Source organism: Engraulis encrasicolus, chromosome 11, assembly GCF_034702125.1.
Source record: "Engraulis encrasicolus isolate BLACKSEA-1 chromosome 11, IST_EnEncr_1.0, whole genome shotgun sequence".
Taxonomy (NCBI): domain Eukaryota; kingdom Metazoa; phylum Chordata; class Actinopteri; order Clupeiformes; family Engraulidae; genus Engraulis; species Engraulis encrasicolus.
This window is the reverse complement of record NC_085867.1, coordinates 40173761-40195541: the sequence shown is the minus strand read 5'-3', so window position 1 is coordinate 40195541 and position 21781 is coordinate 40173761. Positions and strand designations below refer to the sequence as shown.

Here is a 21781-nt window from a genome sequence, read left to right as displayed (position 1 = left end):
TCCTTCTCTCTATCTACAGTAATACAGATGTGCACACGGTGGCCTCCCTGTTGAAGCTGTACCTGAGGGAGCTCCCTGAGCCTGTCATCCCTTTCTCCAAATTCGAGGAGTTCCTGGCCTGCACCAAGATCCTCAGCAAAGACCAGGACACTGTGAGTACATGAGTAACATTAAAAGTAAAAGTGAAAAGAAGAAACACAGTTTTCTTTCTTTGTGCACAGGTAACTTATCTGATTAGAAACTAGACCTGTGTACTTGATTTACGTTCAGCTGACTCTGCACTGGTTGGATCAAGTTTGTGGTGGGCTCTTGTTAGGTTTTTAGTGTTTTTCAGTAACAACACAGTCTGTCTACCTCATCAGGTACAATGGAGCATATGGTGTCACAGCTACTGTATGTAATATCATGCCCTATGTTGTACTTCCACCATTAATTTGCTTTTACTTTTGACTTCTCTGAGACTAGTCTTCTTCTCAACTTAACCTCTAGTTGTAAGTCACTGCTTTTATTTAATACATTCCCAGGGAGATTTATCAGGGTGTTCACATATGGTCGTGCATGCCCAGGCATCACTGCTCTAGGTGTTTTGGTTTGATGCCCCATGTTGCTGACATTGTGCATAATGCAAAAAAAGCACCAGTAACAGTGGTATCCTGAGTTTAGGACAGGGTGTATGGTCTCCTAACTTAGGCATCCTAAGTTAAGATATTCCTAACTTAGGATGCTTCTGGAATGGCTATATTCCTATCTTAAGATAAGATAAGATTTCTTCCTCAGTTAAGTTAGGAAACCTCCTTCTGTTATAGCAAAATTCCTAAATCCCTTCCTATCTCAAGATAAGATAGGATTTCAGACTTAGGAAGTTTCTGTTATGTGGCCCCTGGGGTGGATTTCTCAAAACCAAAGTTGCTTACTACATTAGCTACTTTGTTGTTTTCACTGCATTTCCCCTTTGGCAACTACCGAAGTTGCTAACAGGCTAACAACTTCCCGTTTGAGAAATGCACCCCTGGGTTCTTGTCCTGTCTGGGTCGTGTCCTAATTCCACCATCTCTCTTTCCCACTCTCTTCCATTCTTCACTGTGTCTGTCATAAAAGCAAAACACTCTAAATATATATATATATATATATTTATATATTTATTATTCAAAAGTTCTCATAATAATAGCCGCAATGGGGATCGAAATCTTTTGGACTTTGGAGCTCTCAGTAGGTGAACCTTTTATCCCTGTCCATTATACTTCTCCACCATTAAATCTTCAGGGGTTCTCAGTGATGGCTCGACAAACAACCTTATAAACAGTGGTGTTGGTGCGTAGTATATTTGTGTGTGGACCATCTGTCTATGTTTGTGTTTGACTGTTGATAGCAGAGATGGTTGATCAAAGGATGTGAAGGATCTTTGATGGTATTAAGTGTGGAACTGGCAGTTGGTTTACTGCCAACTTTGGAATAGTACAAGTGTGGAATAAGCCTTTGTCTCCTACGTCTATCATTAGCGTGCATTTCATGTTTCTTTTTGTGTGTATTTCAGCAGCTCAGTTCCATTTCATGTAGAAGAGACAGATGTACACAGCACGGCTCTGAAAATTCTGAAAAAATGAGTTTAACTCCCCACAGTACACAGAGAAACAAACACACACATGCATGCACGAAGAACACACACACATGTACAAAGCACAAAGCACAAAATATTGTAGATCAAACTCGAACTTCAACTCCAATCTTAATAACTCACAGTTGGTCTCCTAGGCAACATCCGCTGGTTTCAAAGTAAATAGATCAGTAGATGAACAAACACTGCCAATATATTTTTGTTCCATGTAGCAGCCCACAGCATGAGTTCTCCTTTCCCCACTGTGGCTGTCATTTAGAGTTTTATATCATCTTTGTCATCTATAGCGTCTATATATCATCAGATTAGATCTGTTCGCTACTGTGTTAGTTTGTATCTATCTGTAGTTGAGTCTTTAGAGCATGTAGGCCTACACTCTCTCTCTCTCTCTCTCTCTCTCTCTCTCTCTCTCTCTCTCTCTCTCTCTCTCTCTCTCTCTCTCTCTCTCTCTTTCTATTGTTATTTGCCTCCATTTTGACCAGGTTTCCCTGGAAGAAGCAATATTGTTTTTCCTCAATGGCACCTTCAATCTAAAATACGAGATAAATCAAAAGATACATAAATATATATATATACAAGCAGTGGCAGAGGGATGCTGTGCTGTCTGGGGGCTCCAGTGCCAAGGGCTCCTTCCACACTACAATCAATTTCATTCTCTGAAAAATGACCCTTTCCCCCTCTGTGGTCTGTCTCAGTCTCTCTCTCTGTCTCTGTCTCTGTCTCTCTGTCTCTCTCTCTCTCTCTCTCTCTCTCTCTCTCTCTCTCTCTCTCTCTCTCTCTCGCTCTCTCGCTCTCTCTGTCTCTCTGAGGTCAGTGTAAACAGATTGGAGACACATGGCCAGGACTGAGACTATCAGGCGGAGACTTAGTCCATTGATTACAGTTAGAGCTTACAAAAAAATGAATTTTATACAAAGAGGGCGGTCTGGAGGTGGGAGCTGATTAAATTCAGATTAGATTCGATCAATACACCATCAGGCATGAAACCGACCTTCACTGCAAAAGGAAAATCCGGATAGTCAATGTGCAATGCTCAAAGGCCATTAGTATTTTTTTTTTTACAATTGGCCATTTGTGTGATGTAGTGGATTGATTGTGATAGAGCTGGTAAGCCCCTGATGAAAAATTTATTTTGAAAATAATGGAGGGGGTGATGTAGAATGGGGTCACCCCTTCTTGATCGGATAGGGACCAGGGTCATTTGTCAGAGGCTGTTCAAAATAAAAGTCTTTGTGTCTTTTGCTTTGGTGTCTCTGCAGGGAATGAAGGAACTGAAGAAACAAGTGGAAAGTCTACCTCCTGTGAATTACAACCTGCTCAAGTACATATGCAGGTATGCATGGCAGCCATAATGTGTACCATAAGGAAGGCACAGACAGATGTCTGTAGTACTTGAAAAAGGCCTTTATATTCAGTAATGGTCATTTTTCAATAACTGGGCAATTTTGTACGTCTGTTTGTCTTGTTTAGTACGTACCCATGAGGTGTTTCATAATAAAGAGGCAGCCACCTTCAAAATATGTGCACATACAATGCATTGTTATAATGATGGTCTTGAGATGACTAGCCTATTTTCTGAATGTGCTGTCTGTCTCTGTCTGTTGATACACAAGTGCTCATCATCATCATATACATGTATATCAACATATACACACCTTTGAAAAATACCCCTAAGACACATTCTTATAATGATAAGTTTTGATAGTGACAAAGCTATTTTCTTTAAGGAAATGTGTTTTTATTCTTGAGTCAGCATCTCAGTGGTGTGTGTTTGTGTGTGCGTTTGTTTGGCAGGTTTCTAGATGAAGTGCAGTCGTACTCCGGCGTAAACAAAATGAGCGTGCAGAACCTGGCGACTGTCTTCGGGCCCAATATCTTGCGTCCAAAGATTGAGGACCCGGTGGCCATCATGGAAGGTACGGCCAAGGGTGTGCAGGGGGGGTAACGTGTGACCGAGTTACCAGGGCCCCATGTATACAGGGGGCCCACAGTGTCTGATTCATGTGGATATAGTATCACTGGGGGGGGTCCATTGGAGCTGATTGTAAATAGGGCGCACAATTTGCTGCTACGCCCCTGGGTACGGCTAACTAACTAACTAACGGCACTGCACTCCATTACTGTAAACAGCCCCTTAATTAATTAATGTCTCGCCACATTGACATCCACACACACATCCTCCGGAAGAAAAGACGAAAGACATTAAAAAACACACACACACAGCAGGAGATCATAAAAGCCTATAACAAATGGAGTTCCCAACCGCTAAACAGCAAGGCTATAAAAAGTGCATTTTCTTCCCCTCCTCCGCTCCTTTCTTTAAATGACCTGTCAAAGTTGTCCCGATAAATTCCCCCGTATGTGATGCTGAATGACAGGCCAATAGACAGAGCTTTGCCCCCTGGAGAATAGACCGGCTGCCGTCAGTCCAGCTGTCTGGTGTTGGGGATGATGTATGGATGGATAGAGCGCTGGAGCGGAGGTGGTAATTATAACGGTGTAGCCGCAAAGCATAATTCAGCTCAGCTTTATCTGTCTCCCGCTAGTGCCGTTCGGCAGCAAGTCATAAAATGCCGGAAACTCATCTGTACCCGTCTGTGGTAGTGTGTGTGTGTGTGTGTGTGTGTGTGTGTGTGCGTTCGTGCGTGTGTGCGCGCGCGCGCGCGCGTGTGTGTGTGTGTGTGTGTGTGTGTGTGTGTGTGTGTGTGTGTGTGTGTGTGTGTGTGTGTGTGTGTGTGTGTGTGTGTGTGTGTGTGTGTTTGGATGTATAGGGTGCCTTAGATGTGTGTGTCAAGTTGTATGGTGCAATGTTGGCATTTGTGGTGTGTGTTTTTATGTGGCCGCGTGTGTCTATTGAGGTCCTGTGGTGTTTCTCAGCTGTCGTGTGTGTGTGTGTGTCTGTGTGTGTGTGTGTGTGTCTGTGTGTGTGTGTGTGTGTGTGTGTGTGTGTGTGTGTGTGTGTGTGTGTGTGTGTGTGTGTGTGTGTGTGTGTGTGTGTGTGTGTGTGTGTGTGTGTGTGTGTGGCTGTCAGCATCTTTATGAAGCTCATCTATCTTGTGTGTGTGTGTGTGTGCGTATGTGTGTGTATGTGTGTGTGTGTGTGTGTACGTGTACGTGTACGTGTGCGTGCATGTGTGTTTCCCAGGTACGGTGCTGGTGCAGCAGCTGATGGCTGTGCTGATCGGCCGTCACGACGTGCTCTTCCCCCGCGACGAGGACACCAACGGCACGTCGCTGGAGCTCTGCATCAACAACAACAACCAGGGCCACCACCACCACACCACCAGGCCCAGCACCGCCGGCCAGCTGCTCAACAAGGAGAACAACAACAGCAGCAGCAGCCCGCCGGCACACACCGCCGGCATGCCCCCCGCCAGGCAGCAGTGCGCCTGGGAGACCCCCGAGTCTCCGCAGCGCTCCCCGGGCGGGCTGGACAACAACACCGGTGGTGGTGGTGGTGGGGGCTCCCCGCGCTCGGCCAGCCCCCGCAACGGCCTCACCTCGGTCGGGGGGGTGGGCCGCTTCGAGCTGGTGCGCAGCCCGCCGCCGGGGCTCAAGAAGAACCCGGCGTTCAGCAAAGGCAGCGGCATCGTCACCAACGGCTCCTTCAGCTCGTCCTCGTCGTCCTCGGGCGAGGCCTCGGCGCAGGACAAGTGCCACCACCACCACCTGCACCACCACCAGCAGACGCTGCTGCTGTCCACCGCCGGCTCCAGCTCCATGCAGCAGAGGCGGGCGGGCACGCTCAAGACGGCAGGCACCAAGATGGGCACGAGCGGGCACGTGCCCAGCGGCGGCGCCGCCACCACCGGCGTCGGAGGAGGGGGAGTTGCAGGCGCTGGTGTGCGCATGGGGGTGTCCAGCAGCGAGGTGGTGAACGGCACGCTGCTGAACGGCCGAGGAGGGCTGTGGCTGCCGCCCCCCAGCCCCCAGAGCACCGTGACGCTGCGCGAGGGCAAATCCCAGCGGGACGCCGATCAGCAGAACCGGCTGTCCACCTACGACAACGTGCAGCTGCTGCAGATGCAGACCACCACCACTACCACTATGACCTCCACCACCACCAACACCAACGCCACCACCACGACACAGCAAGCGCTCTCAGCCTCTGGCGCCGCCATGATGACGACGCAGATGCTGCCTATGGCGTCGCCGGCGGCCATGTCGTGCCTGAGCAGCAGCTGCGAGGACAAGCAGAGCGTGGACAGCGCCACCTGGTCCACCTCCTCCTGCGAGATCTCGCTGCCGGACAACTCCACCTCCTGCCGCTCCTCCACCACCACCTGCCCCGAGCAGGACTTCTACGGGGCCCACTTCGAGGACGCCATGCTGGACGGGGGCTCGCAAGACGAGGGCGGCAGCGGGGCGGGGAGCGGGGGAAGCGGCCTGAGCCTGGCCGGGGACAGGGACAGGGACAGGGGCAACGGGAGCAGCGGCGGCAGCGGGAACGGAGGAGGACGGGGCAGCCGAGGAACCAGCAGTAGCGATAACAGTGAGACGTTTGGGCCCACCAGTAGTAACGGGCCCAGCAGCCACAGCGCCCTGCACAGCCTGGTGGCCAGCCTCAAACAGGAGATGCTCAAGCAGAAGGCGGAGTACGAGGCGCGGATAAAGAGGTACAGGACGCATGTCCTTATTGGCTGAAGTTAAAGGGACACTGTGCAGGAAATGGTCAAAAAAAGTACTGCAACTATGCTGCTTATTGAAATTGGGCTGCCTATTGCCAAATTTGATCTTTACATGAAAGTTTACTAAGTATTAAACAAATATTTTCTAGTATGGTGCAAGTACAGTCATTTTTGCATCTAAAAATGGCTATTTTTGGAAATTATTTGGAAAATATTCATGAAAAAAGTAACATTAGTGAATGGGCAGCATGAATTCTGGAAATAAACAGCTAAACAGTCCCTTTAACCCCTTAATGCATGCCGTACCTCCTGTGGCACGCTAAGCCTTTGACTTCGATATTCGATATTCGAATATAAGTCGAATGTTAAGAAAATACGAGACAGTCGAACGAATATTAATTGGCCATTAATATTCGAATCTTACATGGGTATTGCTTTTTTGGGTATTTCATTGTTGTTGATTAAAATCATTTCCTTGTAAACATCGCAATTCACAATTTATTTTTTCCATGGCTGGTTAATCACTACAGCTGTGTTGAGGAGAGTCGCGTGCGTGGCTCATCTCTCTGTGTTCCGTAGCAGGACACTTGCGGCAGGCAGTCTCCCCCAGAGTCCGCATAACAAGCAGATGAGTGCTGCAGAGTTCCATTCAAGTGAATGGCTGCAGTTAATAAACAAAGCATCATCAAATTACTTTCTGGAGTTGTTGAAGAGTTTCTGGAATTATGTGATTCAACCCACAAGTACCTGTGATTACGCCAAGAGTAAGATAATAACTTGGATTTGACCAAATTAGCTTCGTTGGTCTGGGTGTCAGATCAGGCAGACTCCAGGTAGAGATGATAAAAAACCCGGAGGATCCGGTTGGAGAGCCGGGTAAAGACCTCACCCGAACAGACCGGATGGCTGTCGTGCATTGATCCGCCAAAGGCGGGTCAGACGGCATTTCATTAATATGTCAACAAAATGGCAGTTACAGCGCGAGAAATTGTGAAACCGGAATATATCCTCTTTAGTTGACTACAACAGCCATTCTCTAATCTCCCTAGTAGGCCTATGCTGTTCAGTCACGAACACTCACTGAGTAAAACTGAACCAACTCCCGCCTCGTCATTCATCGAGCCTGTTTGATCCGTCCAGCCTATGTTGTGGCCAATTGAGTGTTTGAGTCGCGGATCCCCGCTCCCTATGCGTGTGCTTCTGACTCTGTTGAGGTCTACATTTTAATGTTAATAGTGCTCTGCCAACGCTTTAACATCTCAGTCTGTAGGCTACTCTTAGGGAAAGTATAGTCTACAGACGTGACTCGATCACTCACTGCGTTACAGCGTAGGCTACAGTCTTTAAAGCCACTGCTGCCGTCACTCCCCTCGTCCGAGTCACTCAGCAGCGGCGCCCTCGGCGACTCGGTGAGACGAATCCTGACTGAGTTGTTGGTAGCAGCGAATCCCCTACGGATCGGATCAATCGCTTAAGTTTCGTTTTTGCCAGGAGTGTGTGAGTCGCAAGGCAACTCGGCAGCGGAAGCGAGTGGTCATCTGCTGCTCGCCTCCTGACTGTCCCTGCTCAACTAGACTTCTGCTCCCAAATGTTTGACTTTTAGTCTTAAATACAAACACACACATTATTTATTGCAAAATCAGGAACATGCCGTTTCACTGCTGCCAAAGGCTGTTCGAGTTGTGGTTGCATGTTTAGTGAGGAGACCCAGGTGGGTCGGATCGCAGCATGAGTTTAACTGTTACATTCATAAAGTGAGTTTTGTTGATCAAACTGTCTTACTCTTTGATTTATCAACGTGAATTGATAAATGGAACAACAAAGGCGAGGCGCATAGCTACTTAACGGCAGAAACGTTTTAAAAAATACATTATTTTTATTTATTTTAAATAAGTGATCCGTGTGATCCGATTGATCCGTCTAATCCGGGTACCCTCCTTGGAATGATCCAATCAATCCGGACGCCTCAAAGATTCGAGTTAAGCACCTCTAACTGCAGGTGATGATTTTGTTAGCATGCTTTTAGCATGTTTTTAGCGCACTGCTAGTTTGTGTAATGTTTGTTTTTAGACGAGAGCAGTCATCTTACCTGGACCTACAAACACACTACCTAAATGTCCGTCATTAGTGATAGAAAATAAATACATATTTGTTGATTGGTGCTGTGTGCTCAATTCCCATGATTCCCATATGATCCAATTCAAATTTTAACTTGGGCTACAAGTTTGACATGGCTGCTAGCTTTGCCATGTTTTAATCTGCATTCACACCTCTAAGTACCGTCTTCTTATATAAGTGCTGAACGATCGCTAAACAATAATGGCTGGTTGAATGCATGTTGTTAATGGGCCATTAGGCTACATCTCTGGTTGGAATAGCCTTTTACTAGTCACTGACTGGGGGAAAGAACAACTTCAGCTTGACATCAGGTCTAACTGGGGCAATTTTAATGGTAAAAAATATGGATAAATATTCGAATATATTCGAATATCGTTTTTAATTTAGAAACGAACTTCGACTATGATTTTGGGGCACAAGTCAAAGCCCTGTGGCACGCTGTAATAGACATTGAAAGTTAACTACTATAGTACTACACTACTATGACAGTGCACAGGGCCTTTAGTAATACATTATGACTTGGTCATTGCCATGCTGGTAACAGCTCATTCATAAAGCCGTGTCTTAAGGGGTTAAGTCATTTTAAATGTTATGACATTAAAGGTGCACTGTGTAGGATGGTGGCCAGAGTAGTTACTGCAACTATGCTGTTCATTGAAACTGGCAAATTTGAGATATTTTCATGAATTTGTATTAAATAATGAACTAATATTTACGAGTATGATCAAAGTACAGTAAGTTTTGCAACTAATAATGTCTGGAAATACACTACTAAAAATGTTACGCAGTGCTCCTTTAAGTTTAAACATTACGTAATTGGAGTGCATTTAGAACTTCGAAGGTAATTCCTTAGTGAACCTGAGGACGCTGTAGAGGCGAAAGACATTGTTCACACGGATAGTAAAAGGACGAGTCAAGAAAGTATATTGTAAAGTTTTCTTCTTTTAAATTACTAAGCGTTCCTGCTTTCCAGCACCTAGAAGATGTGCATGGATTCTTGAACTTTCACAATTGAGTCATTTTAAAGGAATAAAGATGTATATTCTGTAGAGTGGATAAAGAGGTGCCCTGACTCACAGCAGCATGAAGCATAACTTTCCACTTCCCCTCAAAATTCCACGAAACATTTAAAACAAGGGTCAGATATACAGTACTACGTCTGTACATCTACTACGTATACTGTAGTGTTTTAAAAGGGGGGAAACTACCACATACTGCCTGACATTAAGCTATGTTGACCTGATTACGTGGACAAAGGCTTAACCTGTTATTTACTCGAAATAAACCAAATTAAAGTCACGCAGTTCGGAGTAGTTTCTTGTATAGTGCAGTTGTTATCTTGTTCAATTACAGTACAAGTAAGTGTTAGTTATTATGTACATAATCATCTGTTGGTTTTTTACTATGTCTGTCTACGTCAGTCTTGAACAACACTACGTCAACATTTTTAATTACATTTATAACTCATTGATTCAACCTTATTTTGGACCTTTTGCCTTCATTGAGATGGGAAAGTTCAGAGAGATAGGAAGTGGTTGGGAGAGAGGGGGAGGGTTGGGAAATGACCTGAACGGAAACCGATTCCCTGGCGTAACAGCCAAAGTCAAGTTCTGTCATCATCAGATATTTAGCTGTTTATTTATTTCTGTTTGTTCGTGTGTGTGTGTCTTTGTCAGTCTTGAACAGCGTAACCTGGAGCTGGAGAGCGAGATGGTGAACCTCCACGAGGAGCTGGACCAGGAGAGGAAGAAGTACACCATGGTGGAGATCAAGCTGCGCAACGCCGAGCGCGCCAAGGAGGACGCAGAGAAGAGGAACCAGATGCTGCAGAAGGAGATGGAGCAGTTCTTCTCCACCTTCGGAGACCTCACCGCCGACCCGCGCCGACCGGACCGCGCTAACACCATCTGGATCCAATAGAGGAGTGCAGAAGGGTGCTGCTGGAGAGACATTTTCGCCTCGGTTCAAGCGCTGCACCAGTTTGAAACATTTGGCAACAACTTGCAACGTTCTGCAACAGTTTGGAACGTTTTGTTGCGCCTTGAACATGGGGCTTGACTGTTTGGCTGTACCATCAGAATGCAGTAGAGGATTACTGTAGGAATGGTGGAGGAGGAGGGACTGCTTGGCTATTGGTCTGCACCATCTGAATCTAGGGGTTGAGCTGGTGGAGAGACTTTTTGACTGTAACCATCGGAATCCATTAGAGGGTGGCTGTGGTGGACAGACCTTTTGACTCTTGGGCTGTACTATCTGAGTCCTAAAGAGGGGTGGGCGGAGAGACTGACTATTGTGCTGTACCGTCTGAATCCAGCAGAAAGTCGAGGTTGTATGGACAGTTGTCCTTGCTGGACTGTACCACCTGGATCCACTTGGAGGGGATGGGGTGAACGGGCAATTGGACTGAGCCATCTGGACACAGTGCAAGAGGCATCAAGTGGAAGGCCAATTTTACCATACCCTCTGCCCTCATCTCAGTAGAACAGCCCAGTTGTACAGTCTGGATTCAGTATCTCTTTTTGTTTTTAACATAAAGACAAAACAGCAGGAAAAATCAGACCCATTCAAATACCAAGTGGGACAGACAAGCACAGATATCTGTTGCATTGTGGGATACGTACATGTGGTCAGGTGGCTGGTCACCAACCTGGCCTCTTCTGAGCCTTATGCTAATGTAGAGAGACTCCAAAGGAACCGTTCTCCTCATTGTATACAGGGCGTCCCATAAGAATGTGTACACACTTAAAATCATTGCATACATAGTATGTATTTATTTAAATTCGTGCCATTTTTGAAAGTGTAATAGAATTTATAAACACCACTTAAATGTTTATTCACCACAGGTTCTCAAACTGAGGATGAAAGTCTATAGCCAGGGAAATCCCATACTGTTTTGCACAATCGTTCCAGTCTGAAAGACAGCATAGATTCTATCCCTCAGCAAGGGTACCAGATCTTGGGCTCCAGTCAGAAAGCGGGGAGAGGTGGAAAGGCGATGACTGCAGTTTGTTTGAATAGATATAACTGACACGATTGTCTACGGGCTACGTAGATGCCAAATGACACATTCGTAACGCTGAATAAACAACATAGGGCAATCGTAAACCAAACCTTTCCTACAAGAAATTGTATAGGTAGCCTCCAGACGATCTCACCTCTGGTCTTAACCAGCTAAGGAAGTCCATGCTATGACACCTGAAACAGTCACTGAAAGTAAATGCAGCATTGAAAGTGAATGCATGAAATTTCCAAGAGAACTGTGTGTGATCTGCATTTTCAGTACTGTCTTGGCCAGAATGGATGGATGTCAACTTGGGGACAGGTGGTGACAAAACAATAACATAATGTCTCTAGATTCTGTTACTCATTGAAAATGACGTGAATTTTAAAATCCACTTGCTCTGCAATGATCTAAAGGGTGTATACATTTTGGGGTACCCTGTATATCTTTGTGATCCATTAAAAAATATATACACACACATCATTACATTACGTACGCCAGCTCTTGTTAATGTTGAATGTTGCTGTCCTTGTTATCTGCCTGTGTATATAGAGCTAAGCAGTGTTTCCGAATGTCCAAGAAAAAATATGTAAGTACAGTTAAAAAAAAAAGTAATTAAAAGTAAAGTAATATTTTAATGTATGTCTTGTATTTAAACTGAGAATTTATGTTGCATTTTCGATTTTATATATCAAGGCTTTTCCTTGCACTTATGTTTTTTTTTTCATCGTGGTACTGACAAAAAATAAAGACGAAACATGTTGCTGGTTCTCTTTTATTGTGCTCTTGGTGTATTGATGGAAAATCAGTAACCAGACGGACGCTATACCTTTGTGTGCCGATGGGCCCACTTTATGACCAAAAAAAACCCTAGAAGAAAGAAAACCTGTAAATATTTTATAAAGCCCATTTCATGTGTTGTCTATGCTGACAGGTTTTCAGTTTCTCCAAGGGATACATCGCTTTATTTTTTGGGGTTGTTTGTTGTTTTTATTTGTTGGTTCTCTTGACAGTAAAGGCTTGACACCAATGCCGAATTGTGTGCGTGTGCCTAAAGAGATACGGACGTCTGTGAAAGCAAGCAAGCGCTGATTCATATTTTTTGCCCTAGAGCATCATGAGCTGTTGTTCTCAGTGTCAAAGGAATTTGAAAAAAAGATATTTTACATGTGTTTTTGGGAGCGATGTGCTTTTTAGGGATGTTTTTAAAAGTCATCACCCAAACAGTTGAAGTCTGCTGTAGTGAAGTACATTCACATGCAAAGAAAATTAAATTCTGTGAACAATCCATTTGCAAACTCTGTTGTCCAAGTGTTTGTTGAGCCCACATTGTGTGTGTGTGTGTGTGTGTGTGTGTGTGTGTGTGTGTGTGTGTGTGTGTGTGTGTGTGTGTGTGTGTGTGTGTGTGTGTGTGTGTGTGTGTGTGTGTGTGTGTGTGTGTGTGTGTGTGTGTGTGTGTGTGTGTGTGTGTGTGTGATAGAGAGAGAGAGATGCAGATTGTGTGTGCATGTGATTAGCCATACATATTTGGGTGTACTGTAAGAGCGAGTGATAATATTTAATATAAGATGTGTGTGTCTGCGTGTGTGTTTCTGTGCGACAAATGATTTTGTCCCGTGCTTGCTAAAAGCTGTCATAGGCCCTGCCCATGACGACACCCATGATTCATGAGCAGCTATTATTACTACTACTTTGTTTTAGCTAACACCTTAGCACAGTGCAAATGATCTTACTGTAAAGGAGGTGTGAGTATTCGCACTGTGCAGCAAACGGTCTGCGTCCAATGAGAATGGGCCTCTCCTAGCAGCGCTAGCTAGGCGGTAGTTACTATGGTACCTGCTGAGCAGGGGAGCTGTGTGCATTCTGCTGCTTTTGTGTGGCCATCACAGGGTAACAGGGATCGGCAACGGCCCCCCTCTGCTCCCTAAAAGAGAGAACCCCCCCCCCATTAGCACGCCTCAGTGGAGCCCCTTAGTATCCTATCAGGGAGATGGTGAGGAGGAGATACAAAGTAAGTACAATATCCTCTGTGTGTGTGTGTGTGTGTGTGTGTGTGTGTGTGTGTGTGTGTGTGTGTGTGTGTGTGTGTGTGTGTGTGTGTGTGTGTGTGTGTGTGTGTGTGTGTGTGTGTGTGTGTGTGTGTGTGTGTGTGTGTGTGTGTGTGCGCGCGTGCGCGTGCGTGCGTGTGTCTGTGTGTGTCTGTGAGAGAGAGAGAGGGAGAGCTGGTGTAAAGGTACCTCCATTAGAGCTTTGGGATGCACACTCTTGGGTGTGTGTGCATGCGTGTGTGCGTGCGCGCATGTGTGTACGTGTGTGTGTGTGTGCGTGCGTGCGTGCCCGTGTGTGTGCGTGTGTGCGTGCGCACATGCGTGTGTGTGTGTGTGTGTGTGTGTGTGTGTGTGTGTGTGTGTGTGTGTGTGTGTGTTACACATAGGGAGCCAGGCCTTTCTCATTTGGCACCTTTCAGAGAGCTATAATAGGCTTAAGGGAGGCTGACACCGTTCACCCAGCAGCAGCCAGGCTGAGAATTCCACACTAGGGGCAGGTTACAGGAGGGGAGGGGGGCCGGACAGGAGAGGGGGGGAGTGGGGGTATATCACAGCTGTGTACTACTCTATACACAGTGGTTCTCATCCCATTTTGAATAAACACACCTTTTACCTCATCATAAGCCTCCCACTGCCCCCTTGACCTCATCATAAGCCTCCCACTGCCCCCTTGTCCTCATCATAAGCCTACTAACGCCCCCCGTATTAAAAAATACTGTACTGCCCACCATTTGCAACTGAGCACCCCCAATCCCCACCCCCCTGTCTCCTTGTCAATGCCCTCCCTAATGCCCCATGGGGGGCTGTAGAGCCCCCGTTGAGAAATACTACTTTACACAAAGACCACCCTACAGAGGAGGTGTCTCACAAAATTCAAAACTTTCCAAAAGCTGTCCAAGCAGCTTAACCAGATTTCTTTTAGGGGCTTGAAAGACCGAGTGTTTCGAAAAAGGATCTGTGCAGAAAATCATCCATTTGCATATGATGAGGATAAGATGTAGCATGAAACTGTTTTTTTGGTTATATTGTAATGTACTGTACACTTTCATCTACCCTCCTACCTGAAAACAATGGCATCAAACTACCAAGAACTAGTAGACATGTCAGTTGTATACTCTATATAGACATACTGAATGTATTAATTATTAATTTATTAATTATTAATTATTAATTAAGTAATTTCAGTTATCTGTCAAAAAAATATGCCACTCTATGAATCGACTGTTATATGAGCCAAAAATCCTTCACAATGTCTGGTGGTCCAACGCCACACCATGCACCTTAGAATCGGATCGGTGCTGCTCTGTCTCCATGGCAACAACACCAAAAATGGTTTTGCCGAAACGCTGCAATGTTTCTTTTTTTATCGTCCTCTTTTCAGAGCACCTGTGATGCCACCCTTCTTCCCACGAATGGTGTTATGTGACAGGCTCCTAATTGAGTTGGGTTCCATCATCTCTCTTCTTCCACCATCAGGGCTGTTCAGTGGGAGCCAACAGTGATTTAGCAGGAGCATATGGTGGTTTTTCTTTCATACGTTTACTTTTCAGTGTGTGTGTGTGTGTGTGTGTGTGTGTGTGTGTGTGTGTGTGTGTGTGTGTGTGTGTGTGTGTGTGTGTGTGCGCGTGTGTGTGCGTGCATATGTACATGCATGCACCTGTGTGTGTGAGGTAGAGATTGTGTGTGTGTGTGTGTGTGTGTGTGTGTGTGTGTGTGTGTGTGTGTGTGTGTGTGTGTGTGTGTGTGTGTGTGTGTGTGAGAGAGAGAGAGAGAGAGAGAGAGAGAGAGAGAGAGAGAGAGAGAGAGAGAATTCATGTTGCATGAATTGTGTTATACGGGTACAATTACTATAAATATTATTATTATTATTATTATTATTATTATTATTATTATGAACTGTTTCAGGTACAGTAAATAATGTCTTTCCCATGAAAAAAGGAATCCCACTCATTTCCAAGGTCAAACATTTTTCGTTGTTTATTTTCAATCACATACATACATATATATATTTTTGTACATACACAGTACCTTTAAAATGTTGAGTGCTTAAGAGCTTCCTATAGTGATTTTTTAAACCTCATTTCTTTTCTTGCGTTTGTTTATTTGTTTCGACGACCACACGCAGCAGAGTAGCCCCGCCCCGGTGGTCGGAGATGCCATCAGACACTGAAAATCGAGCATTGCAGAGTGAACCAGACAAGTTTCAACCTCACAGCTCAACGAATAGCTTTACAGTCAGAATAACGAGAAAGAGAGGGACAGAGAGAGAGAGAGAGAGAGAGAGACAGAAACAAAAAGGAGGAGGAATGGATTCAACCACACCTTTATATTTCAAATGAAAAATTAAGAGATTTCTTTAAGTGGTTAATAAAATCATCTATACTAGATTGTAAGAGCCGTCCATTAATGTAGCCCGTAAAGATACGTGCACACCCATCCTCCAGCTTTAGGTTTTAAAAAATGAAGAGGATTAGTTTATTGCCCTACCAAATGATTTTAAAAAAATCAAAACGTAAAAAACAAGGGAAATAATATTGAGTGTGTTTTGAATGATGAGAGTTCCAAATAGGAGCATTATGCCTATTGCTGAGTCTAAAAAAATAACAGAACAAGATGTTTTGTGTAAGGTCAACAGAAAATGTAAATGTGTGGTTGTCTTAAATAACATGTTGAAAGAGCCTGCATTTTACTTCAGGTTAGGCCAGTCAACAACATTGGCCCAAGCATATACATCTTGACTTAACAAACATTTCATAAGATGGGCTACTTTAAAATGACCCTTTGGTAGCTTTTTAAAAGTCTATCCATGTTCCAGTTACACAATCACAGATCATAGGACAGGCTCTATGTTGCTTTCACAATGCCAAATTGAATTGATCCCAAAAGAGGGAGGCATTCCAAAAAGCAGGTTTAGGATGCATACACCATATCTGCTTATGTTACATTTGGAGCACGTGGTGTCTGATGATTTCATTATTGTTGTACTACAACACCTCTTCTATAAAGAGTTTTGTGGCTTGCTTAGTTTCTTCATATAGCCCTACGTAAGTCAATTAAACCAGGTGATTTGCAATACCTGCCTTGCCTTGACAAATGTTGTGTTAGACTTGACCAGTAACAATACGTATCTCATTGACAGCAAAAATGTGGTTACTCTCTCAGTCCAAAATCCATGTATCCATCTCTTGCTTTCAGTGAATGTACACCCTTCTAATTCCAACTTACAATCTAGAACCATCATCCCAGTTTTACACAACAGATACAAACAGTACTGCGTTACGAATATGTTACAATTTTCAATCAATTCATGGTTTCGTTTTTTAAAAAGAGGAAAGCCAAACCACAAAAGTGAAGTGAAGAGATACACTATGTGGAGGGGGGGCAGGGGACACACACAAAATGGAGTTGGATAAATGAGTGGCGCTCCTACTATAATATTGAGTGATGAAATCAATGTCTGGGTCACACCCCTAGCTTAATCATATTAGTCACACGGACAGCTGTGATTTATGCTGTCCCCTTTCTCCCACTCCACTTCAGCTCAGCTGCTGCCGGAGTCCCATATGATTCCTATGGTCAGTACAGTCGTGCTAGACTACACTAGAGTCAAGCCCGTTCATACACAGTAAAAAACCTAGTGTTAATTCAACACTTACAGAGTACTCTGGGAGAAAATACACACTAGAAAGTGTTAAAGTGACTCCTTGACTGTTGAATTAACACTGCATTTCTTACTGTGTAGCATTTACCAGGTCTGGGACAAATTCATCTGAAAGACCCTTTCAATACATGTAATGCAATGAGGGCCAAAGTCTGGCCTGACTCTTTTGTCCCCGCCATCAGCATCCCTGAATTACAGGTAACCAATAGTCTTTCAGGAGCACGTTGTGTGGAACTATAGGCCGTTTCCTGCCTGTAAAAAGTCATTCAACTGTGTGTTCCTGTGTTCCCACCACCACCACCACCCCTACTCTAACTTTACCACCCAAGTGGATGTCTTGCTGTATCTTGGAAATATGTTCTTAAAAAAGTCAAACGGTTTTACAAATGTTCTAATCCATATCTGCTGTGCTGCAGACATGGGCGTGTTTGGAGGGAGGAAATACATCAATATATCCCAGACCCTGAAGGAAAAAACAGGTTGCACAATGGACCAGATAAAGACTGATGGCAGTATGGAGTCTCATTCTGGAGAGAGGTGCCCTGTTAATAAACAAAAACATAACGACTGACCACACATCAAACTCATCACTCATTTATTCAGTAATTCACAACACCACTATTTTGTAATGACAGCTATTGTAATCTCTGTTTGTTAAACAGAATCTTCAAGGAAAAAAAGAAAAAGAAAAATCATTTACAGCGTCCACCCTGTTTTATTTTTTTTCAAAATCTCGTAAGGTTTCTGTAGCTGCTGTGAAAGACCTGACTCAAACTTGGAGACCCCTCGTAGCGACCCCTCCACTCTATTGAAGCATGTTTTGTTTGTTTCTTTAGTGGGTTTTCCAACTGTATGTACAGTGACAAAAAAAAGAGTCCGGAAGCAATTTTGGCAAGTTTAGGCGTTTACACATTTATAGTGATTTTTTTTTTACATTCTACATTACTAATACGTCTCTAGCTGTTTTTGAATGAAGAAAGCTCTATAGTATCTACTGTACATCTAAGAAGCCAGTATATTTGTTCATGCACTATAAGGAAAGGCATCAGACAAAGTTTTATGGTTGAATGGAGCAAAACGTGGTGATGATCAAGCTGGTCTGTGCTGCCATTGGGTTGCACAGCACACAGGACACAGACACAACAGCAGTCTACCTGAGTATCTCGGATAAATCCCCCTATAACATGTGCCCAAAGCCACTGCATTGTGTTCTTTTCTCCGATCTACATCCAAGTGAGATTCGGTTCACAGAACATGTGAACGATACAGAGGAGAGTTTATCAATAAAATGGTAATATTACATTTGAATTAGATCAGAAAATGTGATGTGACGGCTACACGCCAACAACAGCTACCGAGAAAACATTGTCATTGAAAAATAAAAAAAGACAGAAAGAAAAAAAGTGTGGAAGTAACGACAGTCAAGACAATTCTTTTTTTCATACATGAAAAAAAAAGAAATGTGAAACCAATTGCCTCTGAAAAGCACAGCTTTACCCAGACAAAGAAAGATGTAATAAAAACATGTCGTGATAAATGTAACTTCAGAAAAAAAAATCCATAACACTGACCATTTTGCTTTAACTTTATTTATGACGTTTAGGTCTTAGACCTTCGAAAGGTACATTTGAAAATGAAGCTAAGCAAAGTGGTCAATGGACAGCTTGACAGGATTTTTTCTGATCAGTGACCTATGGGTCATCCACAACACACCTGCCAGTCGAGGTCTGTGAAACAAATTACACGTTTTACAATAAATGTAACTTGCCATCACCAAAAGCTGTTAGTTATTACCCATTGTCTTGCACTGACGTTAATATTGTTAACTGTGCTTGAATGCAAACATTTCTTCATTAATTTAACAGCCATCAACGTCACAGTACATACAAACAATGGCAAACTTTGGACTTTACAATGGCACACTTGAAATCATAGAGGACAAGTAAAATAACATTATTTGGGTGGATTAAACAACAATGACAGTGATATGACATTTATCAGTGTAAAGAAAGGTGCAATTGCTACAGGACATGACAGGGCTAAATTCCAACACCATAGATTGCATCACACAAGGCAAATTGCATGATAAAATTCATTTTCATAGTGAGAACACAAAAACGATAACAAACGAAACAAACCTGAACACTTCAGGCCTTTATTAAAGTGGTATCGTAAAAATGGTCAAATATGGTAAATATGTCACAAATGTGAAAACACAAGAAATGGGGCTGTATTTCAGCATCTGTGTTCTGCCCATGTGTCATGTGTGAAAGTAAATTACATAATCATGTACATCCAATAAAAATAAAATCACATGGGCTTTGGTCTGGACTACAGGGAAGGGAGAGCATGACATGTGAGTGTGTGGCTGGTTACAAGGACAGCGCTGGGGGGGGGGTTAAGGGGGCTGGAGGAGTCAAGCAGAGACCAAGCCAGGCCCTTTCCTCAGACCAGTCACTTCTTTCTAACCTGGCCATCGCCACTACAAGTCTCTTCAAGCAAGACTTTGGTCTGGCTAACAAGCATTGTCAATTCATTTCTCTGAAGGAGATTCAAAGTCGTGTCGTGTCTAACCTGTGTTCATGAAATGCGCCCGCATGTTGCATCTAATCGATCAGACTATCCATTCCTTGAACACGCCTCTACAGAGACTTCTGAAATGCAAGACATTCATTGGGTTCCATTCCATGGGATGACAGACACATCTTGGATAGCTCGGCCTGCCAGACCAAAGTCTCAAAGAGACTTGCGGTCACGATAGCCAGGCTAAAGCCTTCCTATACAGATGTGTTCCTAACTTTATATACCCTAAGAGAATGTAGGATTGCTTGGCCATTTGTCACAGAAAATAAATGAGAATCTCATACTACTCAACGAAAGCTATGGTTAAGAAATCATACATTCTGCTAAGCCAAGTACATAAACTTAAAAGCACAACTGTATACACTGTATCTATCCATCTACCTGGTCTCTCTCTCTCTCTCTCTCTCTCTCTCTCTCTCTCTCTCTCTCTCTCTCTCTCTCTCCATTTCACGTTTTGTCCTCCTCTAACTCTCAAACTCTCTCCCTCTCTTTCTTTGCCTCTCTCTCAACTCACACCCTACCACACTGCACCACACCACCCCACAACACACCACACCCACACCCTACCACACCACACTACACCACACCACACCACACCCTACCACACCACACCACACCCACACCCTACCACTACTGCTGCTCTAGCTTATAGAACCAGGAAACGGTGTCATCTCAAAGGCACTTTCCCAAACTCAGATTCCCTCTCGAGGAACAGACAGCAGATCCACAAATAAATAAATAAATCAAATACAAGACAAGCAAAACCACAAAACGACACACTCACAGCAATGAAGTCCTGCAGAGAAGTTTGGAGCACGTCTTCTCCTTTATAGGTAGTCAGTCCAGTGGCTGCTCCACTGTATTATCAGTGAAAGCAACACCACTAAAGCAATGAGGTGAAAACCACGAAAATACTGTAACTTTACAGTATGAGCAAAACGTGAAAACGGTGATGAAAAGCTGTAGTCATCATACAGGTTGAAAGATGTGAAAGAGGTAAATTACTTCACTACCCTGCACTTTTCTGCCTGTCCCCCTACTGCACATGCACACGCGCACGCGCGCGCACACACACACACACACACACAAACACTTTCCGGTTACTGTGTGACTGGGGCATGTGATGCAATGCAATGGTATGCAGGGCCTTGATGCCAGCAGAATGCTTAGGACTCACAAACAGAGGGGGGGCAACCAAACCATTGTCAGTCACGCCTACCGCGCATTCCCCTTGTGTGTGTCTCTCTCACTCAACTGCTATCTCTCTCTCTCTCTCTCTCTCTCTCTCTCTCTCTCTCTCTCTCTCTCTCTCTCTCTCTCTTTCTATCTTTCTCTCTCTCCCTTTGTCTGTCTTTGCATCCACCATGAACTCAACAAATCACTGCTCGTACCACACACACGCACGCACGCACGCACGCACGCACGCACGCACACACACACACACACACACACATACACATTTTCTGGCATGTACGTAGGTCCAAAAAAATTCCCAGAGGGGGGAGATATAAAGAAGGGTGGGTGTCTCTATGAAGTTATTAAGATTGCCTAATGAGTCAGGGCGTTTTCCCAGCCACCCCCACACACACCCCCAAAAAACCCACATCATGCAAAGACTACAGGCAAGGGAAGGGCAACTAAGGTCAAAGCGGTGATGTGGCAAGGTGCGCGATAATAAAAACACAAGTCCAATACTGGCCATCAGTCCCACGCAGAAACAAAAAAAAGACAACCAAAAAAGAGAGAGATAGAACCCTACCGCTGTACAGAGTTACATTATATACAAGAAGAAGAAGAACATACAAGGAGATTTTTGTCCGCCATCACGGAAACACAACACGCCAACCCCCCTTACTAACAGGAGTCACACACAAGCACATCAAGCCTGACTGGGCACCCCCTGGAGGATGGGAGGGGAACAGGTCGGGTGAGGAGGTGGGGTGGGGGGGGGCACAGGGCAGGCATTACCATCACATGAAGGGGGGGGGAGGGGAGGTGAAGAAGAGGGTCTTATCATATAGAACAGTAAGTGATGAATGAAAAAGGGCCCACCTTGCCACATCGAAGTGAGAGAGAGCACAGAAGCTTGCTTACAAGCAAGGTTATCAGTTATCAGCCAGTCAAATT

The 21781-nt window shown here is 44.4% G+C and overlaps 1 protein-coding gene across 5 annotated transcripts in view; it reads left to right on the top strand.

Moving 5' to 3' along the window:
• The window catches only part of arhgap24 (Rho GTPase activating protein 24), a 187167-nt gene extending 174521 nt beyond the window's left edge, over positions 1-12646 (top strand). For all 5 annotated transcript variants that reach the window (XM_063210612.1, XM_063210614.1, XM_063210613.1 and 2 more), the window contains 5 exons: positions 20-152; positions 2875-2948; positions 3410-3531; positions 4761-6231; positions 10038-12646. In XM_063210612.1, coding sequence (XP_063066682.1) covers positions 20-152; positions 2875-2948; positions 3410-3531; positions 4761-6231; positions 10038-10281 — 2044 coding nt within the window. In that variant the 3' untranslated portion in view covers positions 10282-12646. The remainder of the gene's footprint in view (positions 1-19; positions 153-2874; positions 2949-3409; positions 3532-4760; positions 6232-10037) is intronic.
• The last annotated feature ends 9135 nt before the right edge of the window (positions 12647-21781 follow it).